Source organism: Mesoplodon densirostris, chromosome 4 (genome assembly GCF_025265405.1).
Source record: "Mesoplodon densirostris isolate mMesDen1 chromosome 4, mMesDen1 primary haplotype, whole genome shotgun sequence".
Classification (NCBI taxonomy): Eukaryota; Metazoa; Chordata; class Mammalia; order Artiodactyla; family Ziphiidae; genus Mesoplodon; species Mesoplodon densirostris.
In genome coordinates this window covers 66,671,113-66,694,840 of record NC_082664.1, presented here as the reverse complement: position 1 = coordinate 66,694,840, position 23,728 = coordinate 66,671,113, and the positions used below count along the sequence as shown (strand labels likewise).

At 41.2% G+C, this 23,728-nt stretch overlaps 1 protein-coding gene across 2 annotated transcripts in view; it reads left to right on the top strand.

Moving 5' to 3' along the window:
• NPAS3 (neuronal PAS domain protein 3) overlaps positions 1-23,728 on the top strand; it is an 873,929-nt gene that overhangs the window by 797,493 nt on the left and 52,708 nt on the right. For both annotated transcript variants that reach the window (XM_060098177.1, XM_060098176.1), the window contains one exon: positions 11,846-11,964. In XM_060098177.1, coding sequence (XP_059954160.1) covers positions 11,846-11,964 — 119 coding nt within the window. The remainder of the gene's footprint in view (positions 1-11,845; positions 11,965-23,728) is intronic.

Below are 23,728 nucleotides of genomic sequence, written 5' to 3'. Positions count from 1 at the left end.
CACTCCTATGCTTCTGACTCTCCCAGCGTGAAAGAGCAGTGGTTATCACCCGGCGCTCCCACTGCCGCTTCCGCAACATTTCCCCCAACCACAGCATATAAAAACTTCCTCTTAAAAAAAAACAAGACAGCATTCTTACCTGTTCTCAGTGCCGCTCTCGGTCAACACCCACACCTTTCGTGGACCTTCCTCAATGGCGAAGGCTGGTGCTATGAGGTCTGCGCAGCCGTCTCCACCGGACGGCAACAGGTGCCAGCGTCAGAGGTTCCAGGATGGGTCCCGATTCCACACAGATTTCCTCGACTGCCAAAGCTCAACAAACTCATTTCTTGACTTGCCTTCAGTCACCCATTGGCACAGCCATTCCTTGACCTTTAACCATGCTTCATTTTTAAAATGCCAAGTACCTGTTAGAAAAAAGAGAGAAGACCTTTCTAAGGTATGAGAGCAACAACAAAAAAGTTACAAAGGGAAAAATGTATAGATTTCTCTATATAAAATTTAAAAACATATGTTTATCAATGAACATCCTAAACAGAAGTAAAAGGCAAAAAAAATGGGGAAATGTTTGCAAGAGCTATGGCAAAGATAATATCCTTAATACATATATCTAAGTATCTCATTCAAATTGATAAGAAAAAAGAGTAAAACTCAATTGGAAAATAGAGGACATAAATGAGTCACTGAAAAAATTCAGATAGCCAGTAAGTATGTCTTAAAACATTATTCAACATCATTAGAAATAAAAATGCAAATTAAGCACGTGAGATGTTTTTACATATTGCTTTTCAGGGTATCTTCTCTGTATCTTCTACTAATTTAATATTTTTAGCAAACAAGAACACATATATTAAGATGGCAATTAATATGAACATCAAACATTGCTGATAAACATATAAACTGATAACACAGCACAACTTTTCTGGAAAACAAATTGTACATATTAGCTTTAAACAAAAAAGCTTATCCTCTTTGACCCAGTAATACTCTTTCTAGAAATCCACCCAAAGATGTGATAAGAAAGTTAAAGGAAGATTAATTTCAAAGAAATTCATCACCATGTAATGGAACATTACACAGCCAGGAAAAATAGTGTATTTGAAAGTGATGAACTGATGTGGGCACATGCAGATACTATCATTTCTTATTTTTAAAGCTGCCTTGCAACCAAGGCCGCTAGGGCCCCAACGTCCTTTTATTCCCCAAACAGTGTCTAATAAAAGCCCAGCTATCATCCCCTAGTGAGCTGTGACTTTTTTTAACATTAAAAAATGTAGGAGATATGGGTTTGATCCCACTTTTGAAATAAATATATAAATAAATAGTAAATAAGGCAGCAACAAAACATATTAGTGTTAATAGCGACTGTAGCTGGGGATAAGGTTACTGGGTTGTTTTTTTTCCCCTTATTTATACTTTTGCATATCTTCTAATTTTTCTATGAACGTAGAAAAAAATAATACAGATTAAAAAGATAAACTTGTTTAAAAGCAACAAATAGCGTTCTCACAAATCATAATGGGAAGAAAGCCCCCCCTTACTGGCTGTCTCACCCACGTCACCACCCCTACCCCACCCCTACCCCCCTCATTCTTTCCTGTTCCCCAGCTCATCACTCGTCCATCCTCACTTATTTGTCTCTTAACCCTTTGGAGTCCCTCACTCTATTGTCTTTCTTTCATTCCCATTGAGCCGGCTCTCATCCCTGAGAAAAGCCCACTATGCTGAGCAATGCCTTGAAAACCCACAAAGCCATTATTATTAGGGTACCCTAGAAAATCAGTGTGCTTACAGTTAAGTCATGCAACTTCTAACCACTGTGTAATCTTATTGCTTATTTTCTATTGATCCTACTTGCTTTGCCCACATGAGCTGCTCCAATAGCTTTTTTCTTTACTCTCAAAATCCCCTCCTTCTCCCACTTCCTTTATCTCAGCAAACGACCTTTACTCTATTGAGATTAAGTTGTTCAGCCCAGTTCCCATCACCCTCCCCTTTCTCTCCCTCCCCCTCTCCCTTTTTTTGCTCACATCCTTTTTTTTCTTCCCCCCATTTCAGAGGCTCACCTCTTTTTCTGTGTTACTAATGAAACAGCCCTTAGGATTTAAATTCTTCAGTTAGCATTTCTAATACAGACAACTTTAAACTCAGTCCTCTCAATCAATAAACATACTCAGCTCTCTTTATTTTCATCACCAAATTCACCAAAGAGAAGTCATCACTTATTTACTCAATCTTTATCCCACTTTTCTACGGAAGCTGCTCTCTCTGGAGATCCTCAAATAAATGACAATGCCAATAGGTTCATCTGGGAGGCACAGGACACTCTGGACAATTCTTAGTGACCTCTCCCTTAGTTTCCTACATGTTAAATTATTCGTCTTTAGTATATCACTTATTTTAATTTTGGACAAAAGTCCAAAGGGTAACAGTTCTAGAATTTCATCGTCACTGGCGCATATCTATCCAAATAATAGTTTTCCATAAAGCTATTTACCAGTGCAGAATGATGAAGCGGCAACTCGAATCATGAGCCCGGAGCTGTGGCATCTTCACCCCGATATCCACATGACTTAGTCTTCTGTGACCACACAACAAAAATGTGGTCCTCATCACTCGCTAGACCCTTACCCTGCATCACTCTTCTTTCGAGCATTAAGCACTTCCAGAAACGGTTATCTATTTTCCCCTCCTCCCAAATGTAAGCACTGTTATAAACAGTCCCAGCTCATTATAGATACTCATTACGTATTTAATGTAAATAACTGAACAAAGACTGAGCGAGCTATAACGTCCAGTATATGCTTACACGTGCTACATAAAATACTCCTTGTCTTTAGGGCTATGTGCCGAGTAAGGACCGGGAGTTCCAGGCACAGGCAGAAGATCAACCTTTAACAACCTAAAAGGTGCCCTCTCAGGCCACACGTCTGCACTTTGCACGTGGAGAGTGATACTTTGTGTATCAATGGTTTGAATCACTGCCTGATTATGCACCCAGTGCTGCATAACTGTTTCTCATCACATGGCATTGTTGTAGTTAGTCACAGACCTTTAAAGCAATGAAAAGGCAGAATGCATATGTGTGTGTTTGCAAGTGCCTCTGTAACCAGACTCCTCTATACGACTCCTTTTGAAAATATGGTATGTCGACAACATCTGTGCCTGCGATGGAGATTTGGCCAGAACGCTAAGAAAATAAACTTGGCAGTTCAACTTGATACTGGCAACCAGTTACTGCCCCCATGGATAGGCTGCACCGAAGATTCATGTATATAAAATAGTATATTAAAGTAAACTTACAAAAGCAAAGAGCAATCATTGCAACCATAATTTTTTCTTCCTCTTTGGGATTCTAATTTTAAAAGCATTAAAGAAGACAGCTGCTCATGCTGTGATATGCGCTAAACAGCCTGAAGGATGGAAAAAAATATATTTGTAGCTCATAATAACTATTGACCTTTCTGATATACAATGTTCTCTGTGTTAGCTATTCGGTTCTATCAACAGTGAAGATTGAACATGACTTTTTAATAGAAAACATGGGGTTTCAAGCTGCCTTCACAAAGGTGTTTATGTATTGTTATTTTGTTTTGTACTACAAAGACTAAGTCCTGATGCCCTTTGTCTGACATCGTGTTTGTCGTTAAAAAAAAAAGAAAGAAAGAAAGGAAAGGAAAGGAGGAAATAAAAGAAGGAAACAGAAGAGGCAAAAAAGCCTCAATGTTATTGAGTATGTTTTATATGAGGAATTGGCTCGTAACCACTTTATAGTCATGATAAAAGCACTGCCACACTCGATCCCATAAGCAATATTGGTAATGGAATCCAAGCAGCATCCCGGGAAGACATGCTATATTTTTCTCCCAGAATAGATCCCTCAAGTGGCAACATTTATAGGGGAGTCTCCAGTAAGATTTAAAACCGTCGCAGTATTCAGATGGCATGTTCTTTGGAGTACACAGCCTGCTGCAGAACGGGTCGTGTGGGATATCATACACTCTCAAAGTCTATCTTTACAATACCCAGTTTTTCCCCTTGAACTTTCCTGAAGCTTAGTAGTTGTGTATAGAAACACCCACTGGTAGCAGCTTGACTCTGACACTGTGTGTATTTCCCCCAGAGTGGTATCATCCAAACACCAACTGTGGAGCAGCAGGCGGCAGCTGAGCACTCTCCTCTCCCTCAGGGGACAGCCCCCCAAGTAGCAACCCCTGCCAGGCGCAGGAAAACCTGACCACCAACCTTATGCATTACAATTCTCATCCAAGGCAGGCAGATATTGCCGGGGAGCTTGTACTGACAGGTGGCATGGGCTGGCAGATTATTATTTTTGCCTCTTTTTTCAGCGGATTATTTTTAATGTTATACTGAAAGAAGTTTATTACATCATTATTGAACCACAATTATTTTCACAGCTATGCTCTAGAGTTTCAGTTAATGATTCACAAGTTTCTAAACAAAGCTGAAGACTCACAGATGAGTGGGAGCAGGAATCAGCCCTAATGAGACTTCAATAAATTTGGCTTTTCCATCATACTCCAGAGCAAGCACTGAAGCTGAGAGAGGCTGATTGCTGAGCCAGAGGGTAGGGGCTGCAACTGCATTTGCCTGACATCCAAAAGGTGGTACAACTTGGGTCCACAGAAAATGGTGGGCACTGCCTCCCCGCCAGTGGCCGAGGATCTCAGTGTAGCCTACGAAGGCCCATCACCCCCTTCAAAGTCACCCTGGCACATGGTAGAGGATGGTAGAGGACAGCCCAGTGGGATGGAAACCAACTCCCAAAAGACAGAGAGCAAAGTATTCTCTAATTCTGGGCAAAAGCAGGCCAATCCTCTTTTAACTACCACACCCACTAGTCCATGACTCTCAAAATATCACTTAGCAAGAAATGCTTCCTTAGAAATGAATACAAGAAGAGGACATAATGATTCCTTCTCCTCCAAAAAAAGAAAAAAAAAAGACTCCTTGGGACAAGATGTTTGGTGTGAGAGAATGGGCAGGGGTAAAATGAATAATTCTTCTTAAAAGAATGCATCCCGGGCTTCCCTGATGGTGCAGTGGTTGAGAGTCCGCCTGCCGATGCAGGGGACACGGATTCATGCCCCGGTCCGAGAGGATCCCACATACCGCGGAGAGGCTGGGCCCGTGAGCCATGGCCGCTGAGCCTGTGCGTCTGGAGCCTGTGCTCCGCAACGGGGGAGGCCACAACAGTGAGAGGCCCGCATACCGCAAAAAAAAAAAAAAAAATCAGCACTGCAGGTAGTTTTCCTTACATATGTGAATTCACCAGGTACTGACACTCTGGGCAAGGCGTTCCTTCTCAAAATCATATGAGTTTTACCCACGTACATGGTTGTCACATATCAAAACAAGGCTATGATTTGTCCAAAAAGAGGTTCCACGTGGGTGTTATATTATCTATCTTTGCATAACAAATTACCCTCACTACTGATAGTTTTTTTTTTTTTTGCGGTACGCGGGCCTCTCACTGCTGTGGCCTCTCCCGCTGCAGAGCACAGGCTCCAGACGCGCAGGCCCAGCGGCCACGGCCCACGGGCCCAGCCGCTCCACGGCATGTGGGATCCTCCCAGACCGGGGCACGAATCTGCGTCCCCTGCATCGGCAGGCGGCCTCTTAACCACTGCGCCACCAGGGAAGCCCCTGATAGATTTTTAAAAAGCAAAGATATCTTATTCTATAGGTCAGGAATCCAGTAGCAGCTTGTCAGAGTTAGCTGTAGCTTGGGATCGCTCATGAGGTTGCCATGGAGATGTCAGTCAGAGCATAGTCATCTGAATGCTTGATTGGGGCAGGAGGGTCCACATCTAAGCTCACTCACGTGACTGAGAGTAGGAAGCCTCAGTGCCTCACTACATTAGCCTCCCCATAGGGCTGCTCAAGTGTCCTTACAATATGGCAGCTGGTTCCCATCAGAGTGAATGACCCAGGAGACAGCAACAAGGAAGCCACGCTGCCTGTTATGAGCAAGTCATACACCGCCAACTCTGCCACATGCTATTTCTTAGAAGTAAGTCACCAAGTCTAGCCCACACTCAAGGGGAAAGGAAGTAGGCTACACCTTTTGGAAGGAGGAGTATTGAAGAATTTGTGGTATTTTTAGATTACCACAGTTGTCATCCTGGATAAACGTAAAATCCACTGGGACAATTTCTGTGAGAAAAGATTTATTTTTACCATTGGCCTCCTATTGGGAAACTAAGTTGGGGAGATCTTATTACATTAATGTCAATGTTTAATGAATATTAGTTATTGAATATATTAAATATATGTAAATAATACATGTGTGTATATATACACATATTTTATATTTATTTATATGTATACATATACACACACACACACGTATATGTATATACATATAAATCTTTGCTGTGGGTTTAAGGAACCATGCTACGTGCTATAGGGAATCAAAGTTAGACCTGTCTCCACCCTGCTGCCCTAGCATAAGAGATAAAATGAGAATATAAATAAATGTAAGAACTGGAATATTGGACATATCATGAACTTTGGAGTCAAACAGATCATGGCTGTGTGCTCTACCACTGACTATCTAGGAGACTTGGACAACATATATTTTTATATATTAATGAAGATTTGGTATTTTCATCTGTCAGTTTGGGCTAAGTTATGTTGCAGTAAATAAAACAATCCCCAAATTATAACAAAGATTATTTCTGTGAGGGTGGGCTAAAGAGTCTGTCCCACATTTTCCTCATTCCAAGACCTGGGCTGATGGAGCAGCCACCATCTGAAATGTTGGAAATCACCAGAGCAGAGAGAAAGAGAAAGTAGCACCTCGCGACCTGCTCTTCTCAACAATTCCACCTGAAAGTGACATGACTTTTGCTCACATTCCACTGGCCACAGGAAGCCACATGATCAAACTTAACTTCCAAGTGGCTGAGGAAGTCCAGGAAAATTTTTGTAAGAAAAGAAATAACTTGTTACATACTTGACATATACTCATTCTAAAGTTCTAAAGTACATCAGTATCTAACAAAGGTAACAGGATACGCCGGTGAAACAGTTTGGCTTTATCAAGATCACTGCAAAATGAACCAACATCTCTTCCCTTGTCTTGTGAAAGTCATTTTGGTTGTTGGCACTTGGCACAGAATTTCTGACAAAGGAAAGATTCATTTAGGCAATGAAGTGGTGGAAGAGTATATTTAACTTCCTATTTTAATAACTTAGCCCAATGCCACCTCTCCTTTAAGAGGAAAAACACTCTGCTCACCCGTGAGGAGTTTTGACTTTTCTCAGAGCTTAACTTTCTTTTCTCTCCCACCCGCATCAGGATTCGATGGCAGCTGGTGGCTCTGACAGTAAGTAGGGTTGCGCCACAGACTTTCGGAGTGTGCTGAAAAGAAAGGCCCGCTTTAGGCTTTGGCCGCATCCACTTGCAGGGACCCTGGAGAGGATCCCACAAGTGCTCAGAATACACCTGGCCCTGGGCTTGGCCAGTGAGAACTAGATGGTTCTCAGCCACCTCCTCGTCCCTACCTTCATCACCACCTCCTGTCCCTTCAATAATAATAAGGAAGCAGCAACTACAGTACCAGTTAGGGAAGCATAAACAGAGGTGGAATAACGCAGATATGCTTTCACATTAGGGTGGAATTTGCCAACATAAAAATTATTACAACTTTTGCTATAAATTGTCCTGTAAAGTTCACAAAATATGCAAAAACTGACATTTCAAGAGCTGAGATCTTTTTTTTTTTTTTTTAATGTGGGCCTCTCACTGTTGTGGCCTCTCCCGTTGCGGAGCACAGGCTCCGGACGCGCAGGCTCAGAGGCCATGGCTCACGGGCCCAGCCACTCCACGGCATGTGGGATCTTCCCGGACCGGGGCACGAACCCGTGTCCCCTGCATCAGCAGGCGGACTCTCAACCACTGCGCCACCAGGGAAGCCCCACGAGCTGAGATCTTTTAGATTTACTTAAAAGTTGAGGCCCTTGAGATTCACCAAAAGAGATTCTATTTCTTTATCTAGCTTTCAGTTGTGTGGGTCTTGTTTTTGTTTTCTTTTTCAGCTCCTTGTTTATAATTCATAGGTCAAAACTGGCCATACCTGGGCTTTGACCACTTAATCCAGCTTTACCCATCAATTTCTCCTTTGTCTCTGGCAGCAGATATAACTTCTCTGAATCCCAGATTTCTTATGAGATCATGCAGCAATCATGGCCTGTCTCAAAAAGCTGACAGAAACGCATGTGATATCTAGAAAGCACTCCAATACGCTTTTTTGACATAGATTGGTTCCACGGTCTTTATAGAGCAGAAGTCCTAAGGATACTTTTCTCACTATTTTGTCCTCTCGTCCTATCCGCCCAACACACACACACATCCTTTCTCTATTCAGTGCTACAGTCATGTCGCACGTCACCAAGGCCATGCTCCCTTGGCTCTCTCCCAATAGAACCTTCATCACAATCCGTGCTTCTCACCTGAGACACTTAGAAAGCGTCTGTTCTAAAGTGGCTGCTCCTGTCACATGCAGATAATATGTCTCTTTGCATGAGAGACGCCACTGTCAGAGCTGGGATAACCAGAGAATATTTGCCAGCCCTTGAGCAGACGTGGCTGTGTACGTGTGTGCTGGGAATGAGTTTGTCACGTATCCTTTGGAAGGGCCAGTGTGGCAGGTTACTTCTGTCCCTGTCCTCAGAATTAGAAGGCCATGTGGAATTAAAGCAGAAATCTTTATCAGAAATCAAACTCTTTGCGAAGTTGCCCTCTCTCTTCTCCCTGACCACCCCCCAATCCCTATGCTCCTGAAAGACAACTTGAGGATTAGATTTTCAATCTCAGCTCCACTGGTGCAAAATCTAACCTCAGCATTCCTCTCACACCAGTTGTCCTGGGTTTAATGAACGCTGCTCCTGTATATGTTGGAGATTTAACACATGGGGCAGGGGGATGGGGGCGTTATGTTCACTGCCCAGCCAGAGCAGGACACAGCATTCGGCTCCACAGCTCATGGGAAGCTCATGTCTCCCGTTGTGTCACCCAGCGGGAAGCACCTTTGCTGGGGTCTCTAAAGTGCCCACTAAGTGTTTACCTGTGCAGTTCCACGTACTAAAAACGATAACAATTTCTAATGATGCCTGAATTATTCACAGTTACATGGTTCCTTCCTTCCTGGGTCAGGGTATCCTGGACCCCAGCCATAAAACATAGTTCGCTTTTCTGGGAAGTTGCATTTTTCCTCAGCTGTTGCAAACACAATCTCGCTGAACAGAGCTGAACTGTTGAGGCTAAGTTTGTGGTGTGGATCCTGATGACTTCACGTTAGTTCAAGTCTCTGAGGACCAGGGCCAATAAATGTGAAAAGGACACTAGTAGATTGGCATACTTTTCCACTTCCACCAGGATGAAAAAGTGCTATAAATTAAGTCTAACCTTAAATGTATAATCTGTCCTTGGGAGGAAGGAAAAAAAAAAAGGGATATAGCATCTTCAAGCTCTCGGCATCCCTTACGAGAAAAAATTGGTTCTAAGGGTCTCTGATCTTGTGTTTTAGTAAAATAGAACTGCACGGCTGACTGACAGTTCTGATCTAAAGCATTTACGTTTAAGTTTTGATCTCTCTGCTTTTGATTAAAACTAATGAGCTCATTTAATTCAAAATGGGAATCTCTGATAAGAGAAATAAGGTTGATGTGATTGGATTAGAGGGGCAAATTAAACTCTTAGAGCAGAAGTTTGTGCTTATATAGTGTATTAAAAAGCTGTTGGCGTATTATAGCGTGTTAGATGATGAGAAAAATTTCATAGTAATTCATATTTAATCAGAAGAAATGAAAGTACTAAATATAACATGGCTCTGCTTTTCCCTCGAGTGATAAAAAGCTGTACATTGAAAATGACATCAGATCCGTGCTCTCTAAGACAAAAAAAAGAAGAAAATCTTAAGAGAGACACATAAGAAGGGACACTTGTCAGTGGTTCCATCACCCCAGAAGAGAAATGCTGTAAATATAGGAAAATATAGTCATATTAAGACAAGAATGATACAAGAAAAGCCCTAGACCACAAATAGCAAGGCTTGTTATTATAGTAGCTCGTATTTTTCTTTCATCTGAGCATCAAGTCTAATATAAAAAATAGACATTTCTTTCCCTTAAAAATGTATGGGAGGGGCTTCCCTGGTGGCGCAGTGCTTGAGAGTCCACCTGCCGAGGCAGGGGACACGGGTTCGTGCCCCAGTCCGGGAAGATCCCACATGCCGCTGAGCGGCTGGGCCCGTGAGCCATGGCCACTGAGCCTGCGCGTCCGGAGCCTGTGCTCCGCAACGGGAGAGGCCACAACGGTGAGAGGCCCGCGTATGGCCAAAAAAAAAAAAAAAAAAATTTATGGGATATGTTTCATAATTTAAAACTGAAAAGCTTGTTTTGCCTATTTTTCTTTGTGTTTTAATAGCTATTTTCACACCTACTTAATTCTTTTTTTTTTTTTTTTTTTTTTTTGCTGTATGCGGGCCTCTCACTGTTGTGGCCTCTCCCGTTGCGGAGCACAGGCTCCGGACGCACAGGCTCAGCGGCCATGGCTCACGGGCCCAGGTGCTCCGCGGCATGTGGGATCTTCCCGGACCGGGGCACGAACCCGTGTCCCCTGCATTGGCAGGCGGACTCTCAACCACTGTGCCACCAGGGAAGCCCCTACTTAATTCTTAAATCTCTTTACACATATTTCTTGACCTTCATCCTAGGGAAAATTAGTGCTCTTGTAGGGCTGCTCAAAAGAAATTAAATTTTGTTATTGGACACGTATTTTCCTTTACTTTAGAATAAGAGAAACTTTAAACTACTATTTTAGAAGAGTAAAATTAGAATATTATTAGGCTTTAAAACCCCAAAATTAATTTCTTTTCAGGAAAATACTTAAATTTATAAAACACCTTGGAAGTTTATTTTTAAAGGAAATAGATTCACGTTGCCTTCTGCCCGTTTGCATAAAGATGGTTTTAGATCAGCAAGGCTGCAAAATACCATTTTAAGTCAAAACATATTCTGCTTAGTGTAAATACATTTAAATGGAAAGAGTAACTATCTTGCTTAAGGGAAGCAACTATGATTTTCTCATATCGGAAGCAAAGAAGTAAAAACATAGAGGCTGTTTTTTATTCTGATGAGGGCAGGGGACAAGCTGCCACTAGTGACAAGAAGAGAAGGTTGACACTGGGAGTAGTTTTTGTTTCTGTCTGTATATCCCATTCTCAGCCCTCTACCTCGAGTCAACTGAGAAGACTTCATGCCTCTTATTCCCCATAGTGAAGGAAACTGACTCAGAAGGGCAAGGACACGGGCCAGGGTATGGCTGCCCAATATTGATGGTGCCATGGTTCTCAGAACTCCCCAGTAGGCAACTGATCCAAGAAGGTATTTGCAGGGAGAACAAAAAGCAAGTCATCCTTACTCTCATCAGAAGCATCTCTGCCCGAGTCTTGGTTGATCCCGTAAATCTCTGGGGTCCTTGTTTTTTGTGACTGTTCTCTCCATGTGCACCAGCCAAGCCTCAAGATGTGCTACAGTTACTTACTTACTATCAGACCCCACTTGGGGAGCTGCTGGAACTTAAAAGGCCTGAAAAGCCCTTGCTAGAAACTGGAAAGGAGTTTCTTCAGACACATTAATTTTTCTTTTTTATTTTCTGCAAAGTAAACATTTTCTAAATGAGGTAAATTGATTACTACACTCTTAGCAGCCATCAGTCATTTATTTTTAGTGAACTCAAGGATCGTACCTGAGCAGTAGCTGAGAGGGTCTGTGTAGAGATCTAAATCATGTGTATGTATTTTTTTGTATTCTTCAGTGGAATCAACCAGCCCCAGTCTGCTAACCACTGACAACACCCTTGAGCGTTCATTTTTCATCCGAATGAAATCTACTCTGACCAAACGTGGCGTGCACATCAAATCATCAGGATATAAGGTAAGCTGGGCTCCAGCAGGGGAAAGACTTCTGTCTCGGGTCAATCCTAGGTCACTTGCATTGAGTTTCCCAGCTGCTTTGGGTCCATATAATCAATACATGTGATCTTGAGCAGCCCACAGGGTTCTTAGTTATCTTCCTGTCTCAAGGCAGGGGATTCATTACACCCCTCATTCGCACTTCAGACAGTGCTGGTGCACTAAATGCCTCAGCGAGTGTCTTTCCTTAAAACACATGTTAATAATGCATCAAGTGCTTCAGCACATGCTAGAAATTCACTTTGATGGAGAAGGTGAGCCAGATTCACATCCGTCCTTAAGATGACCATTCTAGAACTACTACTATAAGAATTCTACTTCTCCCACCTCCCCCTTCCAATCCCCCCTTTCTCTTTAGAGAAAGACTGTCCATTTTAATAACAGCTTGGCCACCAAGATTCATACATGTAGATAAGAAAATCAGGTTGGACATCAGAAATCCTAATTTTGAAATCACAGTGACTGAACATTCAGTCACACCTTAGCATAGATAGAACACTCCACATACAGAAAATATGTTCCGCACAACAGCAAAGACCAAGCCCAGAGTCATAATCTACATTATTACCATTCTAAGGTTAAGGATATAAAAGCTTTCTAATCTTGGGAAATTCCAACGTTTCAGTTACTATAGCAACATAAATTAAGACCTATGAAATTCATGAAATGCCTTTGGCAACCCGAATCTTATCAGTTTTACAACACACTAACCAATCTTTCAAACAATATTTATTATATGAGGAGGGCAAACAGATGGAATGCACTGTCGCTGTGGCTGGCATGACCTTTCCCCACTGGGGAGTCTGGAGCGTCCAGTAGCCCAGTTCTTGTGGGACAATGCCGTAACCTTGTCAGGGATGGTAACGGTCATTTTCATCAGGCTTTAAAAACCTTACATAAGTCATCAGGAGGCTAGCAGCTGCTCAGAATCAGGCATTTTCTTTGACATTAATTCTTCTGTAAAAAGGAAGGTTGTGGTAAAGCAGGTCCTTCTAAGGATGACTTTTAGCTGAGCTGTCCTACAGCCCAAAGGGCACGTGTGGAACACCCTTAACCTTTAACAGGGTTCAAAGCAAGGGAGAGCCCCCCCGCCCCGGGCAGCGCCCTGTGCAGTAGCTCCCCCTACAGAGGGATTTGTTGGCCTGTTACAAAGGGATATGTCAGAGGACAAAAAACAGACTATCTTTAGGACCATCATGTGTTTTCCTGCCTCACGGAAACACTGTACATTTATTAGTTGTTAACTGTGTAGCCTTAGCCAGTTTGGAATTCTATAAGCAAACTATAGGTGTAGTGATTATTGTCATTTTAATGCTAGAAAGATGCATTCTTGGCATTCCAACTTTTCTGTCAGCATTTGTTCTTCACCTTTCCTGGTTTTTCCTGGTCTGTAGCAGGCATATCCCAGAAGGGAAGAAGGGTGGAAGAGGTGAGGTATATTTTGAAAAAGCAATATCTAGTGTAATTAAATATCATTAGATAACTTAATTTTTTGAAAACCAACAAAAAATGATTTACTTTCATACAACAAACTAGAGATTGTAAAGCTCTGCAACATTTTATTTGCCCAACAGTGGGAGTATGGTAAAAAAAAAAATAATAATAACAACAATATAGAGAAATAGTTTGAGTTTCAGTCTAGGCAAGAGACTATTGGCTTGGGTTCTGTTGGTTCTGTCATTCGGACAGCTCAGTCAAGCTGTTTGGCTACATGATCTGAAATTGGAGAAGCTAATTTCTAAAATACTGACAGAACATTCATTCATTATTTTGACAAATGTTTATTGAACTCCTAATATGGAGCTTGTTCAAAATCCTAAACTCACCTTTGAACACCAAAAAGTCCCTGCCAACTGCTAACGAACAGGGGGGAAAGAGTCCATAATAAGTAAATAAATAAAGAAGGTGATTTCAGAGAACGATGAAGGCTATAACAACAGTAGCTAACATCTGTGCGCACTACAATATGCTGAGCGTGGGACAGCTTATGTGTATTGTCCTCATGACAATCCAGGAGGAAAGCGTTTTCATGGTTTCCACTTTACAGATGAACAAACTAAGGCTGGAGAGGTTAATTACACACCCAAGTTCACACACTGAAGGGACAGAGCTGGGGTTTGAACTCGGGGAGTCTGGCTCCATGTCCCCCGCACTTAACCACTAGGCCACACTATTAGGCAGAGAGTGAAGCAAGGTAATGTGAGGGAGTGGCTGGTGGGGACCACTTTAGACAGGGTCACAGAAGGTCTCCCTGAGGAGGTGACATGTCACCTAGGAGAGGTGAATGAAAAGGGACCTCCATGAAAACATAAATGGAAGAAGAGTGTTTCTGGAGCTCCTCTGGTGTAGGATTAAGACACCTTGCTCTAAGAAGGGAAACAAAATAGTAAAAAGCATAACCTTGAACATCCAGGATTAGAAGAGATTTAGAAGCTGTTCCAGTTTCCATCAAATTATATAATGTTAAAGTGATCATACTCCTCTGACAGTACCTCTTTCTCAAGATATCCTGAAAGTCTCCATCCAATGCCTACTTTCCTCCCAGAACTGCTAACATGAGAGTTGATTCATCCACTGTTCCCCCACTAAGAAGAATCATTCAACAGACCCCGCTCTCCCCTCCTCCTCCACAGTGAACTTCCCTCATTAATTAACCTTGTCTGGAAGTTAGCAGAAGAGCTGATGAGAAGCCGTGACATGACACAGCTGAATAACATCCCTATTTATCTGTTCATTCTCAGTAAATACATCTAACAGCTTATAAAACATTCAAATAAAACTAGTAATCACCCCACCACCACACAATAAACACAAATAAAAAGAAACAGAGATGATAATTTCTCCATACTCCCAATATTCTCCCTAATTTATTACCATTGTTTGCTGCTTTCTTTTCCCTTAGTTAAAGATTCAAGATGTTAAGCCTTGCTCAGTGCAAGTCACTATATCGCTCTCCGTTTTTTCTGTCCTTGGCACATGGGCTGTTCTCACTTTCTCCATCACTTTTTAGTGTTATCGTTGTTGTCACTGACAGTAATAATAGTAGCAGAAGTACCACTTATTGAACATTGGCAGGCACAGTACCGCCTTATACTTATTTTGTCTAATCCCCACAACTTTATATAAAAACTTCCTCTGTGCCGGGCATTGTTCAAGCTTTATGTTCTATTATTATGCCCATTTTGCAGGTGGTGAAACTGAGGCTTTCAAAGTTTCAATACTTTGCCTATATTCATTCTTACGGCTCTTAAGTAGCTACTGAGGAGCCAGGATTGATCCAGGCATTTAGGTTCCAAAGTCTGCCCTGTTCACTCCTCTGCTTCAATGCTTAATGGATTAAGTCCAAAGAAGCACTCAGCACAAACTGGACCTCAGCAAAGGAAAAATTAATCTAAGTTTTTAAAAGAAAATCCTCTTGTCTGATTAAGACCTTCCCTTGGTGGCTCAGCATATTCCACAGCACTGGTGTACAGAGATTTACCTTCCTTTCTAGGGTATATGATACCCACTCAGATACCCAGGATCAAGAATTCTAGCCAAAGAAGTGCCAGTCTGGATCTGCTAATTCAGGTAGAGAGTGGGATATAAATTGGCGTTGCTTCCACACCCCAAGCCTCAGGAAAGTCACCCTCTCTCCTCCAATGAAGTTTCCCAGCTGTGAGCTGACATTCCTTGTCTCTGTCCCCATTTGCTTTGAAATCCACAGTGGTGCATTAGGTGGACCAGCCACTTTTTTTTTTTTGTGGTACGCGGGCCTCTCACTGTTGTGGCCTCTCCTGTTGTGGAGCACAGCCTCCGGACGCACAGGCCCAGCGGCCATGGCTCACGGGCCCAGCCACTCCGCAGCCTGTGGGATCTTCCCAGACCGGGGCACGAACCCGCGTCCCCTGCATCGGCAGGCGGACGCTCAACCACTGCACCACCAGGGAAGCCCTGGACCAGCCACTTTTTAAGCCTCAGGGGCTTCCTTCTTGTTTAGGTCTCACTGCTGGCCACATATCTTAACATAACAGGGCTCTTCCCTGTTACTTCCCTGTATACTTCTTAGGTATAGCACAGGGGACAAAAGGAGATAATGTAGTCAGGGAAATTAGAGAAGGAAAGACTTATAGGGTCGCCTCCTTACCTCTTGTCTTTGGAGGATAGTTTCCTTTGGGGTGGTACTGTCCATTTTATAACCTATTCTTAAATGCCCACCGGCACCACTGTGATTTCTAGAGTATTTATCCACACACATGGTGATGTCCTACCTCTCAAGGTATGGTACAACATCCTCGACTGGGGAACACAGACAGAGAGAGAATCTCTGTTATGTTTATACAGTGCTGAGAATGACTCCTTGAAAATCCGCAAGTTCCGGGAGTTCCTGCTCTGACACATACAAACAGATTACTAAGGGAGGGTCGGGGAGCTCCAGATACTTAAAAATAAACAGTCCCCCATCTGGGATGACTTGGCTATGGATTTGCCTGTAGCTACGTGTTGAGCTAAATGATTTCTGAAATCTATCCAACCTCCTTATGGTATAAAGAGTCAAAGTATAAATAATAATAGAGAAAATACTGTGTAGGTCTGCTAGTTTATTCAGGCTGCTGATATAATTCAGCTTTAAGAATCTCTGTTGATATCTAAACATGAGGTAACAAAAGCAAGAAATTAGAGGGTGCTAATTAGCTAAAGGCAATTCTTTTGTCTTTTCTAAGCCCACAAACATGAACATATTTAAAATCTTCTCTTGTTCATTTTTTTTTTAAATTCATGGTTGCAGCCATTCTGTAGAGTAAGGCACTTCCATAATTTTAACAGTGATTTGTTTTCTTTGGGGTGTCATAGATGCCTTTAAGGATTTGATGAAATCTGTAGCACCTCTCCCAAGGTAAATGCATTTTCCATCAGGAAGTTCTTGAATCCCTGAAGTGTATCCAGTGATTTCAGGTCACAAAACCCTATTTAATATGATGATATCTTTGGTACTTATTAAGAAATCAAGTTAGTGCATCTTCCAGAATTTATTTCACCAATATCACAGTAGTCCTTTCCTTCCTCCACATTTCTCCCTCCCTTTCGCCCACTTAGTGTTAATAATACATATTGAAGTCCTGTGACAAAAGACATCAACTCCTAGATTACAAAAGGACAAAGTGAAGATTTACATTTTGATCCCCACATGCACATAATCTTCTGAAAAATTATTTCTCAGAAAATATTTTTCATAAAAATTATACCGACTATTATAAGATTTTATCTGTGGTTGAGAATTATTTTCTGTGGCACATGGTCCTCCTTTGTTTCCTGGTCCCGTCACTAGGATTTCCAATGTCAAAATCACAGCTAGGTCAATTTTAGAGTTGAAGGCTTTTCATATGCAAACGTGTTCCTGATTGAATGTGTATACTGACAAGACTCACCATAATAGCAGACTAGAAGGGAATTACTACTGTTACAACCATCTGGGATTTTAGTTCTTGGTTTAATTCTTATTAAACCAAGTCTATAATACTAAGATATCAACCCCTCCCTCTTGATCACCTGCCACTTTACTGTGCTACCAGAGTTGGTTGAATCCACCTGCTTCTATTGCCATTCCTCCAGTTTAATGCCTTTTTCTGGATCTGTTGTGAGAAATTCCCAAATTACCTCCCAGCAGATTTACTTCTCCACTCTACTGTGAATTCTGCTCCATGGAATAGCTTCCCGAAGTCTCAGTGATCATTTACTTCTCTGCTCCCGAGTCTTCAATGGTTCACTGTGCCAACATATTCAAGAATTTGGTCCTTGGCTACCACCATCTCCATCATTCTTTTTTGGAACTCTTAGTACTGATGCTCTAATAAAATCAGTCCAATCATCTTTCCTGAAATACATCTGCATACTCACACTGCTGTGCTTTTGGCCATGATATTTTTTTTTCCTAAAATGCCTTTCTGCTACACTTCCACCTGGAAAACTCTTACTCAACCAGTATGGCACCACTCAAATATCACTTCTCTTTGCATCTTCCCCAATGCACTTGTCCCTTCTCCTCTGTGCTAAAATAGCATTTTTAGTTTTTACTTAAGCTCTCTGTGCCTTGGTTTTCTCACCTGTAAGATAAAACTATTATTAGTTTGTAACCCAAAGAATCTTTCTACAGATCAAATGAAATAACATAGTCTAGCTATTTTCTCTCCATTTTATGAGGCACTTTTATAGAACTTCATATGAACCTCCCAATAATTCTTTTAGGTAATTGCCTGTTGCCCATCTTGAAGATGGGTAAAACGGAGCCACAGAAGTATGAATTGACTTATCTAAAGTCACATAAATGGTAAACGGCAAAACTGAGAGAAATATCCAGATCCTCCAATTTCAAATTCCTTCTTCTTTCCCATATACTACATTGGATAATGGGTGCTTTCTTATTCTGCTTTCTTCCCTCAGTACCTAGCATAGTATTCTGCATGTAGTTGCCATTCAGTAAATGTTAATGGAATTGAATTGAATTTCATGCTCTCTCTTTTTCTGAGATAAGAGTGAAAATGTTGACAGTACTGAGACCTATAACATACCACTACAGAACCTGCTAACTGACATCAGTGTCTTTTGGATGTGACCACTGGAGCAGCTATGCACCCAGATGACTCTACTATGATCTGGCTCCCATTCCTCCATCTTGCCTGCTACAATATCGTTACTCTGTACCAGTGCACCTTATGAAAATCAGAATATATCACATCTACAGCATTCCCTTGAGCCATCAGTTGAGAATTCCTTTCAGAAAACAAAAAATAAAGTCATCTTAGCCTCACTTATTCATCAGGATTTCATATTGGCATCTGGTGATCACGACTTTATTTCTATTAAATCATCTTTCAAGACTTTTTTCTGGATATTAACATTTTGAGGCTCTATATCTCTGAAAACTAGAGCAATATTCAATAATATCCTGCATTCTGGCACAACTCCGTGACTTGTTAAAGACTGCTAAAAATATGTGAAGTGTTGTTATGGGGTGGCTGGTTCTTTCTTTGTCCAAGAGGGTAACTGTATGCAGTGAGTTTTAATTGTACCAGGAGAAGTTTAGCTTGGAACTATGACCAGCACTAATGTAGGGGCGAATGGGGAGGTGGTCCTTCTCTGGAGATTTCTAAGAGCATACACGAAATTCATCACTTAGGAGTCTTTCCTCATAGACAAGTGTGGACAGATTAGATGCCATTTGGATGTTTCTCCAGTCTGAGATTGAGAAATGTTCCAGGTGTCCGGACATATCAATGCTTCTCCTGAAGCCTTTGCTTCAGCTTTGTGTTGTCTTGAAATGACGACTATGGTATTCCAAGCTTCACAAAATGTAACTGTCTTGTCAAATCAATAGATGAATTTTCAGAGAAGACCAAAAATTCTGTCAACCCATTCAGGCTTTCTAAGACTACATATATATTGCCTTTCAATCCTCAACCCAGACATCCAGAATAAATTGAAGGAGAAAGAAACTTCCAGGGTAGAACTTACAGGCAGAGGTTATCCTGATGAAAAATGCAAATAGAGGAGAGAACCAATAAAATCAAGTTTTTAAAATCCTATTATCTCCTTATAGTCCCTGCTCACCTCTGCACAATTGTCCATTACAACGGGGTTTCCAGTGTCATTTTAAATATAACTGACATTGTTTCTGATCTTAAAGAATTCATTTCCCATTACCAAGACACGACAGTAGTTCTAGCTTGGGATATGTCATTTCTGCCGGGACTAATCAGCTAGCTATTTTACCAACTAGAGGCATAACCACTAGCCATTCTGTGAAGTGTCTGTAAACTCTATGTCAGTAACTGCCACCCAAGTATGTTGCTAACTTACAGGTACTTCATTTTCCGTTGTACAGATTTTAGAAAGCAGGTAGACAAACAAGAGCATCCCATCTTTGACTAATTCTAGATCTTTTCAGTTTGGCTTTCTGAGTCTTTGCTAGCTAAGAATAATGAAAATGATGATCACTTTGAAAATGACATCAATGATGCAAAAATTAACAAACCTTTCTGTATATAAAGTCATTTAACTAACGAATGCCCTTCCAAAATTATCATAATGTCTTTGTAAGTATATTCTCAATCTAACAGATTTTAAAATATCATCTACTATGAGACTTTGGCCAATTAAAAAGATTTTTAAAAGAAAGAAAAAACAGACTTAAGAACAAAAAGTAAACATAAGCACAGTCCCTCGCTTTTTCAAGCTCAGCACTCTTGGATGTGCTGAGATGCCCCAACAATAACCACAAAGGTCCACAATTTCCGTTTCCCTAAAGTAATCTCTTGATCCAGTGGTCCAAAGTAGCAATTACCTAACTCTTTACAGAGTTCAAGGGCTTCCAGATATGGTACCTTGTCTGACCCTCGTTACCTCAAAACTATCTCACTGAAGAGTGATTAACCACATAGGCTGTGACATCAAACAGCCCAAAATTTGGACTTGGTCCTGCCTTTCCTGACTCAATGATTTTAAGTATATTGTTTAACCTCTTTAAGCATCTATTTCCTCTCCTGTAAAGTGAGAGTACCAATGGAACCTCCTTCATAAGACTATTGTGAAATAAAGTGGATAGTGCAGATACAGTCAGTTCTACCACAATGCCTGGTCCATGGTGAGCACACAATACATGTTCATATGTGAAGTTTCATGTTTATGGAACTCGTATTATGAGTTTGATAAAGGTTGATCTAGACAGTCCAAAACCTTAACTTCCACACCTCTGCATATGCACCTATAACTATGGAAAAGTAGTAGTTCATCAATAATATTTCTGATTGTCTCCTGGAAGTTACATGTGCTCTAGAATAATAAATGATTTCTTCTAAATATAGAAAATGCATTTATTTCTGGGAAATTTCTCCCTGCTCAAGTGTCCTGAATATGGATTTGATTAGAAGATACAAAATATAACTGAAATACGTCATCTGCCCCTTTAACAAAAGAAACCCAGACCAAATGGTTTTCTTTGGAATTGATTTAGCATCATGGCAAGACTAATATAGCCCTTTAATGTAAGAAATGAAGTAGGGGCAGGGCCAATTTGTTGTTGTTGATCTCTGGAATAAATGGAGCTTCTAGTTTCCTATAAGCCCACAAGTCTCCACGGTTTGCTTAAAGCATCTATATACACATAAACTGAACCCCCTGAGGAAGGCAGACCACCACTGTGGCTTGAGCCCAGCTTTATCTCAGGAGTACCATACATGACATTCCAGAGAAGATTTGGTAGATTCATTCCAAGTACAGAAAAAGAGCCAGGATCCTGGAGTTCCTATCTTCTCATATAGTGACTTCCTAGGGGACGAGGGACTAATCTCATTTTTCCATCTCTCTGTGAATGCCCTCCACTATCAGACTAAAAGAATGGCCTCATTGCAAAGTGCTTTGAGTTACAAGACTGATTTAAACAAGAGTCATCTCTGTAATCAGTTCTCAACCCTCTGTAGTAATATTCAAGAGAGACTTTGGCCTGCTGCCTTAACTGCGTGCCTGTGTGTGTGTGTGTGTGTGTGTGTGTGTGTGTATTTAATCTGAACTATCAGTGGGGCAGTGGATATTTCTAAGTTGCCATGTTGGAAACACTGCTTTCAGCTTATTTCTGGCAATGGTCTACGGAAGCAATCCATATAAGTTATTGTTTGACTGGTAGCAGTATTTACACCTCCTTTTCACCAGGGCTTTTGGACCTGCTTTTTATTCTCCCTGGAGTATATATTGCCCTCAGGTATACCCATGGATCACAACTGAATTTCTTGCAGCTTTCTGCTCAGATGTCCCTTCCCTCACCACCTCCTATAAAATAGCTCAAGACACCCTCTGTCCCCCATCATCTGCTTTATCCTGCTGCCTTACTGTTCTTCAGAACACTTACAATCTAACATATCTTAAATTTGTCTGTATATAATTTTTCTCCCCCATGACAGTGTAAGCTGAAGCTCCTAGCATAGTTTCAGTCACATAGTAGAAATTCAATAAACATTTTTTTTAAAAAAGAAGGAATTTATAAATATTGGGCATCGTCTGTACTAACTAAGGCCAGAATATATTCCTTTCTTGGGTCAATATTCCTGTCCTTTAAGGGGGATATAGAGATGAGACTATTCATCCAATAGAATTATATAATTTTTTAGTTTCCAGGCCCTATTACTAAGTTTTACTAATTGAAGTAAAACTTCAATTAGTAATTACTAATTGAAGTTTTCTTCAATTTCCTTTTAAAAAACCTTCACTAATGGTTGACATATTCTATGACATATTTTTCATGCTACCATATTCAGTTTTTTGAAAATCAACATGTATTTAACTTGTACCCCACTTATACCCAATTCTAGTGTCTAGAACTCTGGAAGTACAATCAAGAGTCACTTGATTATTACTTGGTAGTTCTGAATATATTTAACAGTTCTCAACAGCTCCTTGTTAAATGTCCTTCAAACTCATGGCTCCTTGTAGAAGTCATGAAAACAGAGTGGCTTAATAGGGGCACACCTGGTGAGGGGATTCAGAAAATTTCATCCTGTTACCAGCACATTGCTGCTTACTTGCTATGTAACATTGGACAAGCAGCCTGGTTATTCTGGGCTTCTGTTTCCTTGCTAGAAATGAAACAATGATATGACTTGCCTTCAGTGTTCTTTAGTCATTTGATGGTTGAGATTACTTCCTCCCTAGAATATGCTCTCTACATTAGGGTGAAAGCCCCTCTGGGATACTCAGGGGGGAATGGAAATAGAGGATCTGCCTAATAGGAGCGGCCCCTGACTCCTGGGAAGAGAGAGCTTAAGGCCTGCCAGGAAGTTCCAACAAAGGCCACACAGTTACCAAGAGCTGCCATATTGCCTCGTGGGCAGTGCTGGTTTGAGAAATATTCCAGCAAACATTTAACCGAATCACTGCAGCAAGGGAGAAGAGGTCTGGGGAGGATTTTGTAATCCTTAGAGAGAGCTCAGTCAACTTTGTACCTTGTCCTATGGCTAGACTAGACCCTGAGGAATCAATCTAGATCCTAAATTGAGGGCAAAAATAAGATGATGATTTGATAGTAATACTCTCTTGCCTTATTCCATGAGCAGTGACAAATTTCTTTTCCTTACTCGCTTTAACGCAATATGTACTCTTTTAATGCCAAATAACAAACAATATCATGTTCTTATTAAATTTATCTCTTTCCCCTTTAATTTTTTTGCAGTTGGCTTATTGTTGTCTGAAATAGTTATGTTTCCAGTTGAAGGGAAACGCCTCTTTTAACCTGACTGGAATAGCCCTAGAGGCAGTTAAGTCTTTGAGTTCTTTAACGATAAGTGGAGTTAGCGATATCATAAGTGTCAAACCCTTCAAAGAAAGGTAGCATAGAAATGTAAAATATTCTTATTCGTCAATTGTTATTTTGTAATAAACTACTATCTTCTCTCTGAAATTCATCTCTTCTCTGTGTGCACTGGAAAGATCAGGAGAGTGATACAGTTTGCCTAAGGACCCAGATCCCAAGCATCTCGGCACATAGGAGGAACCTTGAGTTATGTGGACTTTACCTCTAGGACACAAAAGTGGTGGTGCCTAACACTTCCCTGTTCTCAAGCCCTCAGCCCTGTTAGGTCAACCACAGTGAATTAGAGCCCAGAAGTCAACATGGATGGGCAGCAAGCCAGTCAGTAGGTGAAAAGGGAATGAAGCCCAGAACCAACAGGCCATACTATCACCGTGCCATGGAGGGAAAC